General features: G+C 50.1%; 1 protein-coding gene across 8 annotated transcripts in view; it reads left to right on the forward strand.

The window, feature by feature from the left end:
* The window catches only part of LOC140391818 (glutamate receptor 4), a 438531-nt gene that overhangs the window by 31015 nt on the left and 385528 nt on the right, over positions 1-21988 (forward strand). For all 8 annotated transcript variants that reach the window (XM_072476746.1, XM_072476748.1, XM_072476750.1 and 5 more), the window contains one exon: positions 18760-18999. In XM_072476746.1, the coding sequence (XP_072332847.1) occupies positions 18760-18999 (240 nt within the window). The remainder of the gene's footprint in view (positions 1-18759; positions 19000-21988) is intronic.

Consider the following 21988-nt stretch of genomic DNA (forward strand, 5'->3'; position numbering starts at 1 on the left):
GCTCTGAGGTTCGTCACTGTCGAAAAGGAAGCTCAAGCCATTGTGGAAGCTGTGCGGCACTGGAGGCACTACCTGGCCGGTAGGAGGTTCATCCTCGTCACCGACCAACGATCGGTAGCCTTTATGTTCAACAACACACAGCGGGGCAAGATCAAGAATGATGAAACCTTGAGGTGGAGAATCAAACTCTCCACCTATAATTACGATATTGTATATCGTCCTGGGAAGCTCAATGAGCCCCCAGATGCCCTGTCCCCGTGGCACATGTGCCAGCGCGCAAGATGACCGACTTCGGGCCATCCACAATGACCTCTGTCACCCGGGGGTCACTCAGCTTCTCCACTTCATCAAGGCCCGCAACCTGCCCTACTCCACCGAGGAGGTCAGGGCCATGACCAGGGACTGCCAAGTCTGTGCGGAGTGCAAGCCGCACTTCTGTCGCCAGACAAGGCCCACCTGGTGAAGGCATCCCGCCCCTTTGAGCACCTCAGCGTCGATTTCAAAGGGCCCCTCCCCTCCACACATGACCGCGGCCACTGTCATTAAGGCCCTGCATAGCATCTTCACCCTGTTCGGTTTCCCCACTTACGTCCACAGTGACCGGGGCTCCTCGTTTATGAGCGATGAGCTGCGTCAGTACCTGCTCGGGAAGGGCATTGCCTCGAGCAGGTCTAGCAGCTACAACGCCCGGGGAAACAGACAGGTGAGAGGGAGAACGCGACGGTATGGAAGGCCGTCCTTCTGGCCCTACGGTCTAGAAGTCTCCCAGTTTCCCGCTGGCAGGAGGTCCTCCCCGCGCACTCCACTCAATTAGGTCGCTCCTCTGCACAGCCACGAACGAGACCCCTCACGACCGTCTATTTGTCTTCCCCAGAAGATTCACCTCCGGGGTCTCGCTTCCGTCCTGGCTGACAACACCGGGGCTTGTCCTCCTCTGGAAGCACGTGAAGAGCCATAAGTCTGGCCCTCTGGTCGAGAGGGTCCAGTTCCTACATGCCAACCCTCAGTATGCCTACGTGGCGCACCACGAGGCCGACAAGATACAATCTCCCTCCGGGATCTGGCACCCGCCAGTTCCCCAGCGACCATCACCTACGCCCCCCCCCCCTTACACCGAACACCGCCTCCTCCCCTACGTGGCCTACACCCCCCCTCCCCCCATCGCTGGCCTACCGTGATGAAGCTCCAGACAACACGCTCCCGGAGTCAACGAGCCCAACACCCGTGCCCCCCAACGAAGCCGGAGCTCAGGCGATCACAGAGAACGATCAAGGCGCCAGACAGACTCGATCTGTGAGCCCACTTCACCCCCGCTGGACTTCAATTTTTTAACAAGGGGTGAATGTGGTGAACGTATTGCCGCTACAATTCACCACTGTATTGTATTATGTTGATGCCCTTGTGGGCTCCGCCTGTGGCTCCGCCCCCTCAGGGGCAGTATATAGATCTGCAGCCTGTAGGCGGCACTCAGTACAGAGCAGTCGCAGGCAGGCACAGATCTAGCTTAGTAAAACCACTGTTCACGTCTACTAATCGTCTCGTGTGAATTGATGGTCGCATCAGTGTCTTACCCTAATACATATAATACAGCTAGTGGTGACTACCACATTCACCCCCTGTTAAAAAAAGAGTCCGGTGGGGGTGGTGGAAATTTTTTTTTACAAATTCAGTCTGTCGGGAGCCTTGAGCCTCCTCTGTGATCACCTCGGTCCTGGTGGTGATGTGGGCACCGACTTGGTCACCTGTGACTCCGGGAGCGTGTTGTCCTCGTCTTCGTCACCCCTGAGTGGAACCAGTGGGAGGACAGATCCTCCTGGGGAGGGGGCTGTGGTGAGGTTCGCTGGGGGGGAGGGTGAGTGGTGCAGGGGTGAATGAGGCAACCGGAGGGGGGGGGGGGGGGGGGGGGTGGGTCGGGTCGGGGGCCGTGGGTGGGGATCCAGCGGGTGCCAGGTCTCGGAGGGAGACTGTGTCGTGGTGCCCGCCGGGGTGCGCCACGTAGGCGTACTGCGGGTTCGCGTGTAGGAGGTGGACCCTTTCGATGAAAGGGTCCGACTTATGGGTCTGCACATGCTTGCGAAGGAGGACGGGTCCAGGAACTGTCAGCCATGTTGGGAGCGAGACCCCGAGGTGGACTTCCTGGGGAAGGTCATGGGGTGTTTCGTTAGTTGCGGTGCAGAGGAGCGATCGGATGGAGTGGAGCGTGTCGGGGAGGACCTCCTGCCAGCAGGAGACCGGGATATTTTTAGACCGCAGGGCCAGCAGGACGGCCTTCCAGACTGTCACGTTCTCCCTTTCCACCTTCCCGTTTCCCCGGGGGTTGTAGCTGGTCGTCCTGCTCGAGGTGATGCTCTTGCTGAGCAGGAACTTACGCAGCTCATCACTCATAAAGGAGGATCCCCGATCGCTGTGGATGTCGGTGTGGAAACCGAACAGAGTGAAGATACTGTGGAGGGCTACAATGACCGTGGCAAAAGTCATATCAGGGCATGGGATAGTGAAAGGGAGCCGGGAGTACTCATCGATCACGTTCAGAAAGTACGTGTTGCGGTCGGTGGAGGGGAGGGGCCCCTTGAAGTCCATGCTGAGGCGCTCAAAGGGGCGGGAAGCCTTCACCAGGTGAAGGCATTATCTGGCCGGTAGAAGTGCGGCTTGCATTCTGCGCAGACCTGGCGGACTCTGGTGACAGTCTTGACCTCCTCAATGGAGTAGAGCAGGTTGCGGGCCTTGATGAAATGGAGGAACCGGGTGACCCCCGGGTGGCCATCATGGAGAGCCCGGAGTCGGTCCACTTGTGCGCTGGCACATGTACCGCGGGATAGGGCGTCAGGGGGCTCATTGAGCTTCCCGGGGCGATACAGAATCTCGTAATTATAGGTGGAGAGCTCAATCCTCCACCTCAAGATCTTATCGTTTTTGATCTTGGTATATTATTGAACATCAAGGCAACCGACCGTTGGTCAGTGAGAAGAGGAATCTCCTGCCAGCCAGGTAATGCCTCCAATGCCGCACAGCTTCCACAATGGCTTGGGCCTCCTTTTCGACAGAGGAGTGCCGAATTTTGGAGGCATGGAGGGTGCAGGAAAAGAAGGCCATGGGCCCGCCCGCCTGGTTGAGGGTGGCGGCCAGAGCTACATCTGATGCATCGCTCTCCACCTGGAAGGGGAGAGACTCGTCGACCGCGTGCATCGTGGCCTTGGCGATGTCTGCCTTGATGCGGTTGAAGGGCTGGCGGGCCTCAGCTATCAGTGGAAAATCTGTGGACTGAATGAGTGGGAGGGCCTTGTCCGCATAGTTAGGGACCCACTGGGCACGGTAGGAGAAAAACCCCAGGCATCGTTTCAGGGCCTTGGGGCAGTGGGGGAGGGGGAGTTCCATGAGGGGGCGCATGCGGTCAGAGACGGGCCCTAGAACTCCATTTCCCACGACATAGCCAAGGATGGCTAAGTGGTTGGTGCGGAACACGCATTTCTCCTTATTGTACGTGAGATTAAGGAGCTTGGCGGTATGGAGGAATTTTAGGAGGTTAGCGTCGTGCTCCTGCTGATCGTGGCCGCAGATGGTGATGTTGTCTAGGTACGGGAAGGTAGCCCGCAGCCCGTACCAGTCAACCATTTGGTACATCTCATGTTGGAAGACCGAGACCCCATTAGTGACGCCGAAGGGAGCCCTAAGGAAGTGATAGAGGTGGCCACCTGCTTCGAACGCAGTGTATTGGCGGTCCTCCGGGCGGATGGGGAGCTGGTGGTAGGCGGACTTCAGGTCCACTGTGTAAAAGACCCAATACTGTGCAATCTGATTGACCATGTCACATATGCGTGGGAGGGGTTCGAGCTGCGTGTACCGATTGATGGTCTGACTGCAGTCAATGACCATCCTGTGCTTCTCCCCAGTCTTTACTACTACCACTTGGGCTCTCCAGGGCTGTTGCTGGCCTCAATGATGCCTTCCCGCAGGAGCCATTGGACCTCCGACCTGATGAAGGTCCTGTCCTGGGCACTGTCCCGTCTGCTCTTAGTGGCGACGGGTTTGCAATCCAGGGTGAAGTTCGCAAACAAGCAAGGTGGATCGACCTTAAGGGTCGTGAGGCCGCATACGGTGAGGGGGGTAGGTGTCCGCCGAATTTTAAGATTAACCTTTGAAGGTGGCACTGGAAGTCCAGGCCGAGTAACAGCGCAGAGGTGGGGGAGGATGTAGAGCCGGAAGTTGCTAAACTCTACGCCTTGCACGGTGTGGGTCACGATGCAGTACCCCTGGATTTCCACGGAATGGGATCCGGAGGCCAGGGAAATTTTCTGGGTAACAGGGTGTACTGTGACGGAGCAGCGCCTTACCGTCATGGGGTGGATGAAGCTCTCTGTGCTCCGCAGAGTCAAAAAGGTAGGACGTCTCGTGCCCATCGAGTTTCACCGTTGTTGCGGTCGCGAGATTGCGGGGCCGGGACTGGTCCAGGGTGATCAAGGCGATCTGCGGAAGATGCTGGGAGGCCCCGGGCTGGTCAGCGGTGGTTGGGGTAGCTGTAGGCGATGAACGGCCAGACGAACTTCCAGACAAGCAGGGGTCCTGATGCGCCGCCCAAAATGGCGCCGAAGGTGGCAGCGCCCATGGGGCGCACATGGCGGACAGCATTAAAGATTGCGGCGCCCACGGGCCGCACGTGGCCTGCGGGGAAGAAGATGGCGGCGCCCACGGGCCGTACGTGGGGGTGTGGGAACGCTGGGCCAAGAAACAGCGGCGACCGACCGGGCCTGGCACGCAGCAGCAAAATCTTCCTTCTTTCTGCATCCGTTGCAGGTTGCGCTCCGCGCCGGACAGCGCTGCCGGGGGTGTTTGTTCTGCCCTCAAAAATAGCATTTGGGCACCGCGGGGTTGGCTGGATGCCGCACGGCGCAGGCTTGCGGTGAGCTGGAGTCGGTAGCTGGTTGGGCCCACGATGCCCATGAGGGTGCCGTGTGGTCGGGGGCGTACAACTGGACGTTACGGGAGGCCACTGTTAATGAGTTCACGAGCTGCCTGGTTCCCGCAAGATCAAGCGTACCCCCTTCCAATAGGCGCTGGCGGACGCACACAGACCTGATGCCCGTAACGAAGGCGTCTCGGATTAAAAGTGTGTGCTGGATTGCCGAAACTGCCTGGCAGTCACGGTTCCTCCCCAGGATGTGCAGGGCACGCCAGAAATCGTCTAGGGACTCACTGGGGAGTTGCTGTCTCATGGACAGGAGATGCCTGGCGTATAGTTGATTGACTGGCCGAACGTAATGTCCTTTCAGGGGCTCCATTGCTTCGGAGTAAGTGGGCGCATTCCAGATGAGAGGAAAAATGTCAGAGCTCACCCGTGAATAAAGGACTTGGAGCTTCTGCACGTCCGAGGGTTCCTCGGCAGATGTTCGGAGGTAGCTTTCGAAGCAGGCTAGCCAGTGGTCAAAAGCGGACGTAGCGTTGGCTGCTTGAGAGCTCAGCTGCAGGCGAACAGGCTTGATGCGAAGATCCATCGTTTTAAAATCTTTGCTCAATAAATTGATGCACTATCAATTACCACAAAGACGAGAGTAGTGAATAATCGAGGCTTTATTGAGCAAAGATGTGTGGCCTCCTCTAGCAGCTACCAGAATGGCTGCCGCACCGGCGAGCACACACATTTATACGCCGCCTACTGGGCGGAGCCAGCAGGCAGGGATTTACCCAGGTACCTCTAGTACAGGTGTCTTACCGTACTACATATAATACTGCTAGTGGTGACTACCACACCCACATCCCCTCACATTCTCTCCCCTCACCCATTCACACTTTCTCCACCCCCTCACACACTTTCTCTCCACACCCCCTAACACTCTCATGGCTGATCTGATCGTAATCACAGATCTGCATCTTTGGTCTCCCCGATAATTTGTCACCACCTTGCTTCCCAAGAAACTATCCACCCCACCTTATACAAAGACTCTGATTCCACTGCATTTTAACAAGAGAGTTCCAAAGACATGACACTCATAGAATCATAGAATTTACAGTGCAGAAAGAGGCCATTCGGCCCATCGAGCCTGCACCGGACCCTTGGAAAGAGCACCCTACTTAAACCCTTGCCTCCACTCTATCCCCGTTACCCCATAACCTCACCTAACCTTTTAGACACTAAGGAGCAATTTATCATGGCCAATCCACCTAACCTGCCCGTCTTTGGACTGTGGGAGGAAACCAGAGCACCCGGAGGAAACCCACACAGACACGGGGAGAAATTGCAAAAGCTACACAGACAATCACCCGAGGCTGGAATTGAACCTGGGACGCTGAAGCTGTGAGGCAGCAGTGGTAACCACTGTGTCACCGTGCCACACCCCACTCTGAGTGAAAAATGTCCTACTGTCTTAATGTTTCAAACAATGGCCCCTAGTTCTCGATTCTCTCACAAGAGTAAACACCCTCTCCACATCCACCCTATCAAATACCCTCAGGTGCTCCGGCTGCCTCACCTGTACCCACACTACCACTCAGGCTGCCTCACCTGTAACCACAGAGCCGCTCCGGCTGCCTCACCTGTACCCCACACTGCCGCTCTGGCTATCTCACCTATACCCCACACTGCCACTCCGGCTGCCTCACCTGTACGCCACACTGCCTCACCTGTATTCCACACTGCCATTCCGGCTGCCTCACCTGTACCCACACTGCCGCTCCGGCTGCCGCACCTGTACCCACACTGCCACTTCAGCTGCCTCACCTGTACCCACACTGCCACTCTGGCTGCCTCACCGGTATCCCACACTGCCATTCCACCTGCCTCACTTGTACCTTACACTGCCTCACCTGTACCCCACACTGCCACTCTGGCTGCCTCACCTGTAGCCCACACTGCGTATGGCTGCCTCACCTGTACCTCACACTGCCTCACCTGTACCCCACACTGCCACTCTGGCTGCCTCACCTGTACCTCACACTGGCTCACCTGTACCCCACACTGCCATCTGGCTGCCTCACCTGTACCTCACACTGCCACTTTGGCTGCCTCACCTGTACCCCACACTGTGTATGACTGCCTCACCTGTACCCGACACTGCCTCACCTGTACCCCACACTGCCACTCTGGCTGCCTCACCTGGAGCCCACACTGCGTCTGGCTGCCTCACCTGTACCGCACACTGCCTCACCTGGACCCCACACTACCGCTCCGGCAGCCTCACCTGTACCCCACACTGCCACCCTGGCTGCCTCACCTGTATGCCACACTGCTGTCTGGCTGCCTCACCTGTACCTCACACTGGCGTCTGGCTGCCTCACCTGTACCTCACACTGCCATCTGGCTGCCTCACCTGTACCCCACACTGTCGGCTGGCTGCCTCGCATGTACCTCACACTGCCATCTGGCTGCCTCACCTGTACCCCACACTGCCATCTGGCTGCCTCACCTGTACTCCACACTGCCGTCTGGCTGCCTCACCTGTACCCCACACTGCCATCTGGCTGCCTCACCTGTACCCCACACTGCAGTCTGGCTGCCTCACCTGTACCCCACACTGCCGTCTGGCTTTCTCACCTGTACCTCACACTGCAGTCTGGCTGCCTCACCTGTACCCCACACTGCCACCCTGGCTGCCTCACCTGTAGCCCACACTGCCGCCTGGCTGCCTCACCTGTACCTCACACTGCAGGCTGGCTGCCTTACCTGTACCTCACACTGCCGCCTGGCTGCCTTACCTGTACCCCACACTGCAGTCTGGCTGCCTCACCTGTACCCCACACTGCCATCTGGCATTCTCACCTATACCCCACACTGTCGGCTGGCTGCCTCACCTGTACCTCACACTGCCATCTGGCTGCCTCACCTCTACCCCACACTGCCGTCTGGCTGCCTCACCTGTACCCCACACTGCCGTCTGGCTGCCTCACCTGTACCCCACACTGCTGTCTGGCTGCCTCACCTGTACCCCACACTCCCGCCTGGCTGCCTCACCTGTACCCCACACTGCCACTCTGGCTTTCTCAACTGTACCCCACAATGCCGTCCGGCTGCCTCACCTGTACCCCACACTGCCGTCTGGCTGCCTCACCTGTACCCCACACTGCCGTCCGGCTGCCTCACCTGGACCCCACACTGCCGTCCGGCTGCCTCACCTGTACCTCACACTGCCGTCTGGCTGCCTCACCTGTACCCCACAATGCCGTCCGGCTGCCTCACCTGGACCCCACACTGCCGTCTGGCTGCCTCACCTGTACCCCACACTGCTGCTCCGGCTGTCTTATACGGATGCACCATAGAATGCATCCTCTCGGGCTGCATCACAGCCTGTAATGGCAAGTGCACGGCCCAGGACCGCAAGAAACTTCAGAGAGTCGTGAACACCGCCCAGTCCATCACACGAACCTGCCTCCCATCCATTGACTCCATCTACACCTCCCGCTGCCTGGGGAAAGCGGGCAGTATAATCAAAGATCCCTCCCACCCGGCTTACTCACTCTTCCAACTTCTTCCATCGGGCAGGAGATACAGAAGTCTGAGAACACGCACGAACAGACTGAAAAACAGCTTCTTCCCCACTGTCACCAGACTCCTAAATGACCCTCTTATGGACTGACCTCATTAACACTACACCCTGTATGCTTGATCCGATGCCAGTGCTTATGTAATTGCATTGTATATGTTGTGTTGCCCTATAATGTATTTTCTTTTATTTCCTTTTCATGTATTTAATGATCTGTTGAGCTGCTCGCAAAAAAATACTTTTCACTGTACCTCGGTACACGTGACAATAAACAAATCCAATCCAACCCCACACTGCCGTCTGGCTGCCTCACCTGTACTCCACACTACCGCTCCGGCTGCCTCACCTGTACCGCACACTGCCACTCCGGCTGCCTCACCTGTACTCCACACTACCTCACCTGGATCCCACACCGCCACTCCATCTGCCTTGAGCTTGAGGCCATGAAACGTAACTACAATATTTACCTTCCCACTCTTCGCTTCTTGTCCAATCAGAGGCTGGTTTCTCTCTGATTTCTCCCTGATTATTAGTGAGCCTATCATCAGAAAATGCATGGAGGCGCCCACTTGTGATTGGATCTGAACAGTTTTACAGCATTTTGCAAATATCAGTCACTTGAATTTCCAGGTTTGGTGGGCCGCAGTGAGTTTACAAGTCTGCTTGAAATCAAAGGTGTCAGAAAGACATTTTGGTGTACTCCGCCGACACTATACCACTGCTGAGGATAAAGGTCTCTGGGACCCAGAGGGCCTACAGCAAATATTCATTGATAACCCTTCAATATTTTTGTGTAATGCTTAGTTGGTCACCATTGTGCTTGGCCAAATCAATAGATAGCATTTTAATTTGTTACTACATTCACCTATAATGCAGCTGCTTTATTCGTAGAAGAATAGATTACTCAGGAGGCCAGATTTATTTTCACTTTTAGTCCTGCAGTATCATGTAAATATTTTAAATATAAGAAAGTAACAGTTTTCTACTGATGTTGTTTGGGAAAATATTCATGAAACATGACGCTGATTCCACTTCCAGTTTTCTTTTCACTAAAGGTCAGATATGAATAATGAACGTGAAGGTCTCATTAGACACAGCAAAAAAAAGGTTTTACAATCTATCATTTGCTGAGAAGTAAATGAATAAAACATTTCAGGGCTGACTGAAGCATAGGTAGTTTAACTTTTCAAACAGATGAATGACAGGCTGATGGGAGAGGATGAAGCCTCTCAAGGTGGGATCGTTTCAGACAAAAAGTACCTCCAGTTATTTGTCCTTGAAATGTGGTAATCACCAATGAAATGAAGAAGCAATTGAGGACCTAGGCAATGGATCATATTGAACATGTTTCTTTCAGGAGTGTAACAGGTGACTAAAAGTTTAATATGCCAAGTGATGCATGTGTGCCCATTCCTTGCCAAAGGCCTGGCACCTGCCAAATTGAATCTGCCACACACTCAAATTATTTAGGAACCTCATTGTAGTATTAAAATAAGGGCCCTGTGCCGGCTATAGGACCCTTTGTAAAAATGGTCTCCCTCGGCACATAAATCCTTACATGGAAACATGCCCAGGAGATCATGGCATGAACTGTTGGGATTGGTCAGCAAGAGCATTATATCAAGGGTTATAGAACATAGAACTGTACAGCACAGTACAGACCCTTTGGCCCACGATGTTGTGCCGAACTAGTCTGAAACTAAGATCAAATCAACCTACTCCCAATCATTCTAGTGCACTCCATGGGCGTCATTCTCCGACCCCCCGCCGGGTCGGAGAATGGCCGTTGGCCGCCGTGAATCCCGCCCCCGCCCCCGCCGAAGTCTCCGGTACCGGAGATTGGGCGGGTGCGGGAATCGGGCCGCGCCGGTTGGCGGGACCCCCCGCTGGATTCTCCGGCCCGAATGGGCCGAAGTCCTGCCCAGGAATTGCCTGTCCCGCCGACGTAAATCAAACCTGGTATTTACCGGCGGAACCAGGCGGCGTGGGCGGGGTCCTGGGGGGGGCGCGGGGCGATCTGACCCCGGGGGGTGCCCCCACGGTGGCCTGGCCCGCGATCGGGGCCCACCGATCCGCGGGCGGGCCTGTGCCATGGGGGCACGCTTTCCCTTCCACCTCCGCTACGGCCTCCACCATGGCGGAGGCGGAAGAGACTCTCCCCACTGCGCATGCGCGGGAAACTGACAGCGGCCGCTGACGCTCCCGCGCACGCGCCGCATTTCCGCGCCAGCTGGCGGGGCAACAAACGCCATTTCCGCCAGCTGGCGGGGCGGAAATCCCTCCGGCGTCGGCCTAGCCCCTCAATGTTGGGGCTAGGCCGCCAAAGATGCGGAGCATTCCGCACCTTTGGGCCGGCGCGATGCCCGTCTGACTGGCGCCGTCTTTGGCGCCAGTCGGCGGACATCCCGCCGTTGGGGGAGAATTTCGCCCCATATGCCTATCCAATAACCGCTTGAAAGTTCCTAAAGTGTCCCACTCCACTACCATAGCTGGGAGTGTGTTCCACACCCCAACCACTCTCTGAGTAAAGAACCTACCTCTGACATCCCTCCTCTATCTTCCACCATGAACCTTATAGTTATGGCCCCTTGTAACAGCTACATCCACCCGAGGAAAAAGTCGCTGAACGTCCACTTTATCTACCCCTCTCCTCACCTTATACACCTCAATTAAGTCACCTCTCATTCTCCTTCGCTCCAATGAGAAAAGCCTTAGCTCCCGCAACCTTTCCTCATAAGACCTACCCTCCAATCCAGGCAGCATCCTGGTAAATCTCCTTTGCACCCTTTCCAATGCTTCCACATCCTTCCTATAATGAGTTGACCAGAACTGCACACAATACTCCAAATGTGATCTAACCAAGGTCTTGTACAGTTGCAGCATAACCTCACGGCTCTTAAACCCAATCCCCCTGTTAATAAATGCTAACACACTATATAGGCTTTCTTCACGGCTCTACCCATTTGGGTGGCAACTTTCAGAGATCTATGGACATGAACTCTGAGATCTCTCTGCTCCTCCACATTCTTCAGAACCCTGCCGTTAACCCTATAATCCGCATTCAAATTTGTCCTATCAAAATGAATCACCTCACACTTATCAGGGTTAAACTCCATCTGCCACTTTTCAGCCCAGCTCTGCATCCTATCAATGTCTCTTTGCAGCCTACAACAGTCCTCCACATTATCCACTACTCCACCAATCTTGGTGTCATCAGCAAATTTACTAACCCAACCGTCAACTCCATCATCCAAGTCACTGATAAAAATCACAAATAGCAGAGGACCCAGCACTGATCCCTGTGGTACACCGCTGGTGACTGGGCTCCAGGATGAAAATTTACCATCTACCACCACCTCTGTCTTCTATGTGATAGCCAGTTACTGATCCAATCAGCCAAATTTCCCTCTATGCCATGCCTCCTTACTTTCTGCATGAGCTGACCATGGGGCACCTTATCAAACGCCTTACTAAAATACATGTATATGACATCAACTGCTCTACCTTCATCTGTGTACTTAGTTACCTCCTCAAAGGATACAATCAAACTTGTGAGGCAAGACTTACCCCTCACAAATCCGTGCTGACTATCCTGGATTAAGCTGTATCTTTCCAAATGATCATAAATCCTATCCCTCAGGACCCTTTCCAATAATTTACCTATAAACGAAGTGAGACTAACTGGCCTATAATTCCCAGAGTTATACCTATTCCCTTTCTTGAACAAAGGGACAACATTCGCCTCTCTCCAGTCTTCTGGCACTATTCCTCTAGACAGTGAGGACATAAAGATCAAAGCCAAAGGCTCTGCAATCTCATCCCTCGCCTCCCACAGAATCCTAGGATATATCCCATCAGGCCAGGGGACTTATCTATCCTCAGGCTTCTCTAAATTTCTAACACATCTTCCTTCCGAATATCTACTTCCTCCAGCCTACCAGCCTATCGCTCTATCCTCCTCAACAGCATGGCCCCTCTCCTTTGTGAACACTGAAGAAAAGTATTCATTTAGGGCCTCTCCTATATCTTCAGACTCCATGCACACGTTCCCACTACTGTCCTTGACCGGCCCTAACTTCACCTTGGTCATTCTTTTATTCCTCACATAAGTGTAAAAAGCCTTGGCGTTTTCCTTGATCCTACCCGTCAAGGACTTCTCATGCCCCCTCCTAACTCTCCTAAGCCCTTTCTTGAGCTCCTTCCCAGCTATCTTGTATCCCTCAAGTGCCCTAACTGAACCTTGTTTTCTCATCCTTACATAAGCCCCCTTCTTCCTCTTGACAAGACATTCAACCTCTTTTGTAAACCATGGTTCCCTCACTCGACCATTTCTTCCCTGCCTGACAGGGACATACATATCAAGGACACACAGTATTTGCTCCTTGAACAAGTTCCACATCTCAATTGTGCCTAATCCTGACAGTTCCTGTTTCCATCTTATGCTCCCCAATTCTTGCCTAATCGCATCGTAATTACCCTTCCCCCAGTTATAAACCTTGCCCTGCAGTATGTTCTCCTATCCCTCTCCATTGCTCTAGTGAAAGTCACCAAATTGTGGTCACTATCTCCAAAGTGCTCTCCCACAACCAAATCTAACACTTGGCCTGGTTCATTACCCAGTACCAAATCCAATGTGGCCACGCCTCTTGTTGGTCTATCCACATATTGTGTGAGGAAACCCTCCTGCACACACTGGATAAAAACAGCCCCATCCAAACTATTCGAGGGGCTGTTTAGCACAGGGCTAAATCGCTGGCTTTGAAAGCAGACCAAGGCAGGCCAGCAGCACGGTTCAATTCCCGTACCAGCCTCCCCGAACAGGCGCCGGAATGTGGCGACTAGGGGCTTTTCACAGTAACTTCATTTGAAGCCTACTTGTGACAATAAGCGATTTTCATTTCATTCATTTCATAATTATAGAGTCTACAATAACTAATGCTTTCTGCTCTCCCCCCTTCCCTTCTGAGCCACAGGGCCAGACTCAGTGCCAGAGACCTGGTCACCGTGGCTTACCTCTGATAGGCCCCCCCCCCAACAGTATCCAAAACGGTATACCAGTTATTGAGGGGAACAACCACAGGGGATCCCTGCACTGACTGCTTCTTCCCCCTCTTAAACGTCACCCAGGTACCTTCATTCTTAGGAGTAACTCCATCCCTGTAGCTTCTATCTATAACCGACTCCCGAATGATCCTCAGTTCATCCAGCTCCAGCTCCAGTTCCCTAACTCGGTCTTTGAGGAGCTGGAGATGGGTGCACTTCCTGCAGGCGAACTCAGCAGGGCCACTGAGGGTGTCCCTCACCTCGAACATCCTGCAGGAGGAACAGTGCACTACCCTCTCAGCCATCCCTTCCATTTATCCACTTGACAATTACAGAGAGAAAAAAAAGCTTACCTGATTTTCACACTCCCCGCAGGTTAGAGGTGGTGGAAGGGTGGAGAGAGGAAAAGGAAAGAAAAGCTTACCTCACCAACTCACCACACAGTCTTTTTTTTGGTTAGAGGGAGACACTACCTGTGTGGGGTTCAACCCTTTCATACGGTTTCACTACCTTTAAGCTCTTTTCTCCATTTTATTATTGATTTTGAAAGTTGTGGGAACAACTTTGTACGAGTGTTAGGTTGGGTGACCCAGATTTACATGCCTCCGCCTGTGTCAGAATGAAAATGGGATGGATTGTAAAAAATGGCGGGAGATCTAGATTCAAGGATGTTCCCCCTCCCTCTCCATTCCGGTCATGTAAGATTCCTATGGTCCTGCGATAAGGGTGCAGCTAGCAAGACAGCATTCCCACCTCTCCCTGCTCCATTGTGGGGTGGGTATTTTTGAACCACCCCCTCAGCCAACTCTCTCCACGGGGCTGGTTCTATTTTGTTTGGAGACATGGGGTGGGATTCTCCGACTCCACCGGGTCAGAGAATTGCCGGGGGGGGGGGGGGAGGTTGGCTTGAATCCCGCCCCGCCGCTCTGACGTCGGCTGCCGAATTCTCCAGCACCGTTTTTTTTGGCGGGGGCGGGGATCGTGCCAGTCGGGGGCCGTTGGCAGTGCCCCCCCCCCGGCGATTCTCCGGTCCCTGATGGACCAAGCGGTCGCCCGTTTTCGGCCAGTCCCGCCGGCATGGATTAGACCAGGTCTGTACCGGCGGGACCTGGCTTGGAGTGCGGCCTGCAAAGTCTTCGGAGGGGGCACGGGGGTGGGGGGGGGGGCGGCACGGTGGCCTGGCCCGCGATCGGGGCCCACCGATCTGCTGGGGGGGCACTCTTTCCCTCCGCGCCGGCCTGTGTAAAGCTCTGCCATGGTCGGCGCGGAGAAAAACCCCCCTGTGCATACGCAGGAAACACGCCAGTGGTTCTGGGAACACGCTGCCGCTCCTGCGCATGCGCCAACTCGCGCCGGCCAGCAGAGGCCCTTCGGTGCCGATTGGCACGGCGCCAACCACTCCTGCTCCGACCTAGCCCCCGAAGGTGCGGAGGACTCCGCACCTTCCATGCAGTCTGACGCTGGTGTGGTTCATGCCACTCCTTGGCGCCGGTACGGCCCGCCCCGCCGGATACTGAAGAAACCCGGCCACGGTTCAGGGCACCTCAGAGGAGTCATGAACCTTGAGGGGATTCGGTTGTTGAGTCAGGAACCTTTTGTCAGGCAGGTTTAAAGGTCTTGCCAACTTCAACTCTCATAATTAGATGTTATATGATAAGTTAAATATGTTTTTAATGCAAAGATTGATCATAGGGCTCTGTACAAAGAAAGTGACAATAAATTAAACAACATTGCGATAAGAGTTCAGATGCATTAGAGTACTTTCCTACTTGATAAAGTCTTCTGCATTCAACATTGTTGAGAATCTGATTTTGACGTGTCATCTGGATACTTCACTTTCATATTTACATTGATTTAATTCCATAGATCTGTAGAGCCTTTGAAGCATTTTTTCCAGTGTCCACTAAGGGCAGAACTCATAAGCCCTATAATAACACTGCTACATCTTTGAAATGTTCATAAAACTGTCAAAATAACAAATATCTGTTCAAACTCCCCTTTGAAAAAGGTTTAATCCTACTTAGTGCTCAGAAAATTGTCAAAATAAACAAACAGGCATTGTAAACCAGTCCAAAGATACATAACCTCAACTATTAATAAACTGTCAATCAAACAAAGCATTGATCATCCTTATTGTAGCGACAGTTGAGAGGTACTGGTCTGCCTTTAAGTAGCATCAGGTATTCAATTGCTTCACCTCCCCCCTCTTCCCGACCCACTGCACTAAACAGGCTCAGCTTGACCTGTTTTTGGCTCCGGTTGAATTATTGATGTCAGGATCACAACTTCTGTGGCATGGGTTGGCCTCAGAATGCTGATGCGCACCCATTTTCATGTCTTGTCTGTGTAATTTTGTTGCCATCTGATCAGGAGAGGCCTTGGTTTAATAAAATCAAGAGACTTGGAAGTTTTTGAAACACAGCAATTTTATGATTTTAGTTAATTAGAAAAACAACAGAAATAAATTGGAATTATAGAGGAACAGAATAGAGGCGAATGTCCTTTCAGATCAAACTATGGGATGTTTTCAGTGATGAATGAATGGCTGCATATTTTATTGGCATTTGTTTGATGTGAAGTGTGCACACAATTTTGTCAAGAGGTCTCTAATTGGCTCATTTATAATAGGCAAAATAATTGTCGAATTGAATCCCGTGTCAGGGTACAAAATGGTGAATTTTGCACTCTTTTCGATAAAATAATGATAAGAAATGTTATAATTAGGCCTCCAGTCTAACACCGGTAAATTAAATTATTGGCAGACCTTGAAACAAGATCTAGCTTCCTGGGACCATCTGTAAAATCCACAACTGAGGCATGGGTTTGAGTTGGCCTGAGGACCTTTCCTTGTTCTGCGTCAGCGATGCCGGTGTCATGCCAGGAGAAATGGCTTGCAATGTGAATGATCCTGCTCAGAATTTTTAATAGGTGCGGGTTTGAAGACTCGTGTTTATTTTTGCTTTGAGCTGATCAGTGTCCATTTCAACTTGCCTCTCTACGTTGCTTGATATTAAAATGCACAGGGATGACCAGAGAGCTAAACTACATGTTTGTCATGTTGAGATGGAGATCTGTGCAGCGATTGGATGTTGTAGGCAAGAAATGTGGCAGCATGCTTGCTGAGAATTTAGCAATTAGTTTTTTAATTGTAATCTGCAAGCTTCGAGGTAAACAATCTGGCTGACACAATGAAGGATCGTGACAAATTTAAGGTCCAATTATATGGGTCTGATGTAAAATCACTTTTGTGAAAACTACAATTACATTCGGATTAAAAAGAATGTTTAATTGTGGATGGGAGAACTGGAGGTTGCAGTATTTGGATAAATCTAATGCAACTAATGGGATGGAAATCTACTGTGTGATGATTATCAGGTTCCAAAATGAAGAGTTTGTTCCCGGTGGGTGTACAAAACGGCTTCTCACTGGTATTAAATTGGTTGTCCCCCCTCAAACGAGGCCATATGGATGATTAGCATGAGAAATAAAAACTGTTGCACAAGGTTCAGTTTGCGAGGTTGGGTTCAAAGACTTGTTGGAGGAAATAGGACTTTGGGCAACGACATAAAATGAGTGCAATATATCGGCCGCCCCACTATCAGCCCTCCCAAATGTTATTCCCATTGGACTGAGGTAAAACGGTCGATTTGCTACCACCCAATTCTATCCTGTTACATGAAGTCCAAATTACATTAAAAAGAGCTAACCCCTGCAAGTTGCTTGCGTTAAAGCGGATCTGGGAATGCTTGATTCTCACAATGGCTAATAAATGACAAAATTAATGTCCCTTACATCAATGAGCACAAAGCAAACACAAATATTCTTTTCAGTGGTGGCCTTAATGAAGTTGAAGGTGGCTGCAAAAATGAATATTTGAACAATCCGTGAAAGCAGTAAGAGTACATCTCCAAAATACCTCCACCTTTTCAATAGCTAAATAATTAAAATCATCAGATTAATCGCTTACTAAACAATAATGGGAAAGTATTTTTTTAAAGACTGCAAATGCATAAGCACAAACTAGATTCAGAAAATGCACTCTAATGGATAACACCTGCTATTTTCACCCATCTTCTTTCTTTCCAAATGTATTTTGCATCTCCTGAAATGCGACCTTGGGTTCATTAAAAGAGATGATGACTCACCTGTTTAAAGCTGATGGTATCCACATTAGGTTTCTTCCCTCATTTTACAAAACATAAGCCATGTTGCTGTTAATCCTGTTCTCCTAGTGTGCAGTCTCAGCTTTACACTTGATACTGTTGTCAAAAACAGAGTTGTAACTACACAAAATCTGTCTGGGAAAGCAATATCAGTCAACAATATAGTCTAAATGCAAACAAATAAATGAATGCCAGTGAATTTTGATCTAAAGGCATTAATAGATATGTTAGATAGTTAGTGCAATGTTCAGTGTGGTACTGGTCCACACAGCTGAGGAAGACTCCAACTTGGATTCTTGGCGTTTGCTGAGTCAGCAAATATCAAATAAGGTGGCAATGCTCAAAGTCCATGGTGTAGCGAGGGACTTTTGTCTATTATCCAGTGATCGTTGATAGGATGCAGACATGCAGACATCTGATGAGAATAATATTGGCCGCGATATCCCATATGATCAAATAACCTGTTGAGATGCAGCAAAGTGGAGTTAAGACTGAGAGGAATTCAGCCATGATCGTATTGAATGGTGGAGTGGGCTCGAGAGGCTGAATAGCCTACTGCTGCTCCTAATACGTATATTCCTATGCCAGCTCCATACTTGGGTTTAGTGCTGTTGGGTTGCTGTGACACCCACAGGACTGAACTCCAGCAAAGCCATCAGACAAGGAGAGGAGAAGAGCAACCTGTAGGAAACAGAATTAAATATTTGATATATTTTTGTCGTATGTTTGAGAATAAAATATCCAGCCCTGAATGTTGGTCTTCAGTATAGTGACAGACCTTAAAACGATGAATGAATTTCATTGCAATATATCCCTTATTCTTAATTTTCTTTTCAAGCAAATGCCTCAATGGAAGAATAAACCTTGTGTGTTATTATCTTTATTAATATATTCATTAGGCGTGTGTACACCAATTCTAAGTAATATTGTACTCAGAACATGGAGATGTAAATGACTCTAATTATTACTATTTCATCAGTAGATTAATTAAAGGGTGTGTAAATTTTCCACTAAACAGCACTTAGAAAATGCTGATGTGAGTAAATATGATTACAATCATGATTTATTCTTTTCTTTTCCAGTCTGCTCTCAGTATTCCAGGGGAGTATTTGCCATCTTTGGCATGTATGACAAGAGGTCTGTGCATACGCTGACATCCTTCTGCGGAGCGCTGCACATATCTTTGATCACCCCGAGCTTCCCGACGGAAGGGGAGAGTCAGTTTGTGCTCCAACTGCGGCCATCATTGAGGGGGGCATTGCTCAGCCTGCTTGACCACTATGAGTGGACTAAATTTGTCTTCTTATATGACACTGACAGAGGTGAGTTTGACCTTCAGAGTTCCTGAAATGTTACCTCCATTTGGCCTTGAACCTGTCAATCTTTGAAATATTCAGCTAATACCTCAGTCAAAAAAGGATGTACAACATTTTGACTATAAGGGTGTTAGCTTTTACACTGTAATATGTGTTGGGAGTTTCTATGTAAATATTATCAACAATGTTTTACTGGACCCGGGTTTTGATCTGTACACTTGGTACAATTAAAGCGTCATTTGAATAGTGATAAGTCTACTGCCCGGCATAACAGATAGGGCAGGATTGGGGAGGTTTAAGGTGGCCTCAAGACTTGAATTTTGAAATTGGCTTTGTTGTCATAAAGATTCATTGATAATTAATGAATACAAATAATTAGCATCTTTACATCATAAAACGGTGCCAGATATATTGGTGCCTGGTTACATTTTTAGAAAGTTTCAATTCACAGTTGACTGGAACTCTTCTTATCAGCAAATTGCAATATTTATTTAATTAACCTTTATTCAGTCAGTTAAGTCAATTGAGAACTGATAATGACCTGATGAGGTTAATGCCGCAGCAACAGAAATTACACAATATAGTTCATTTAAACACGAAAATGAATAAAATAAATTAGCAGTGAAAGAGAACTGAGGGGTTAACAAGTACAAGTATCAGTTAATGAAGCATAACCCTTTGGCGAAAGGCATCCGTGATAATAAAGTGAGTTACCCTCAGCTTTAGTTGAACCTCGTTCCAGTCATTGGCAGCTTTAAACTGAAATGAATTACGATCGAAGACTGTGCTCACTCCTGGAGTAACCAATTTGATCAATTTGCATAACCTCAGATTATAAAATGAGATAATAAAATGTAACACCCTTTCCAAATAGCCAGATGTTTTCCCTAGCAAGGTGCGATAAATTAACAGAAGCCAGTGGAGTCAGCGCCTTGTGTGCAATAAGGGCCAGTTAATGAGGGGCTACAGGTCACAGTGATGGGTGGGAACAGGGACACCAGTCACAAATCTAATTTAGTGTGAAAGAGGACATCTAACGTACCAAGAGAGTTAAGACATCTTTGTGTGCAGGAGGGGAAACAGGAAAGTTGAGTCTTTGTATATTTGTCTTCTTCAAGTCTTCTTCTTTTGAATTTATCTCATTATTGCCTGCACTTTTTTTTAAGTAGCGTACAAATTGCTTACCTACAGTTGAAGAAAATTGTTCAAGGTGTTCTGACTTTGTGAGTTTCTTAGCCCCAAAATGACTGACAATATTCCTCCAGCTCATAGTTCTCATGAAGAGTATGTGACAGTCAGCTCAACAATTAATCCAAATCGAGATCCTGATGCAAATTGTAGGATGACAGTGCCACCTGCTGGCTGTAAATCTGCCTATTGAGATGGAAATAGACGACACATTTTGCTTTGTGACAACACTCACAACTAGACCAAAATTGCAATTCTTCTTGTCTTTCCTCCTCCGCTCAATAAATTAACATTAATTATTTCCATGTGGTCAACAGAAACTGTCTTGGGGAAAATGCTTTTTCCAGGAGCTCTTTGATTAACCAAAAACAAATGATAATAGCACATTGTCCTCAAATTGGTATGTAAATTATTCCAGAGGGAGGAAAGGCCATCCAATAAAGGATCTGGTATCAATAACGTGTCTTTTATTTCCTAGCATTTGTAATATCTTGACTGAAGCTATTTAGCAAATCTTGTGTTCCCAAGTGTGTTAAGAGCCATTGATGGTTCAAATCCTGTTCTATGTGTAATGTCACAACAATTCCATTGGTTTTGACATTAGAATAATCATTGATCCCTGCAACTGTTTGTGCTGGTGTCTAATGCACCAGGTTAGACATTGAATCTTGAATTATTGTAATTGATTTTATGATTCTCTGCAATGCCATGCAGTTTCAGTGCTAAAGGGCAATTTAACATCAGTTTGACCAAAAGCTGCATAAAGCCCATATTTACATTGAATAAACCAAACAAAACATGCAAATTATATGGTTAACAAAAGATTTTCCATGGGCCCGATTAAACGGGAAAACACAGAGTCCCATTTTGGGCGTGAATAACAGAGTGTTTCTCGATGCCTGCAGCACAGAGAACAACCCCACTATCAATCGGGACTCTTTTTTTGGCCTCTGCAAAGAACGCCCCTCAGAGGCCGCACTTTTCCTCCATTTAGCTCAGCTTGTCAGTGCAGGAAGAGATCGAGCGCCATTTTTCAATGCCGCCCCTGCCCCAATCTCCCTAATCTCTAGAACCCCCACCACTGCCCCGTTCCTCCCAATGTCAAAATTTATCTGTTAGGTAGTCCTCGAGCCTCCCTTCACCCCACCTCATCAGGGCAGGCACCCCAAGGCCCGATCCCTGGCAGTGCTAACCTGGCACCTGGCATCTTGGCAGGGCCCCTGCCAGCCAGTGCCACCTGGGCACCTGGCAATGCAAGGGTGGCACAGCCATGGTTCCCAGGCTGGCAGTGCCAAGGTGCCCAGGTGGCAGTGGGGGTGCCAGGGTACCACCCTGCCCTGGGCTCAACTATCAGGAAGTCTCTGATGGCCTGGGAGACTCCCTCTCAGGTATCGTTATGGCTGGTTCATGTTTGTGTGGGCCAGTGCTAAATGGCGCAATGGCGAAGTCTCCCAGGCATGGGTGTTCGATTCCAGGTGCTGGGAGAATCTGGCGCAGACATATTTAAGTGTGCAGTTAAATATCTAAATCTCGATCCTGCCCAGTGAGGGTCAGATCTAGATCACAAGATCTCATTAGATCTCACTAGGAGGCCCAAGCAGGTAACTTGCAAAATTTAACTGCCTCGTCACATCCCAAGTCGGGCACGACGATGCCGTTTGAGTGGGCCCCATGTACACTTTGAGCCCCTGGCACTTAAATGACATCCCATCTTTTGAACGGTAAGTGAAAATATCCAAAATATTGAACCTGATCAGTGATTTTGGAACAGTTTCCTTTATTTTTGTGCATTTGACCCTAGCTTTTA

The sequence above is a fragment of the Scyliorhinus torazame genome, chromosome 15 (assembly GCF_047496885.1).
Source record: "Scyliorhinus torazame isolate Kashiwa2021f chromosome 15, sScyTor2.1, whole genome shotgun sequence".
NCBI lineage: Eukaryota > Metazoa > Chordata > Chondrichthyes > Carcharhiniformes > Scyliorhinidae > Scyliorhinus > Scyliorhinus torazame.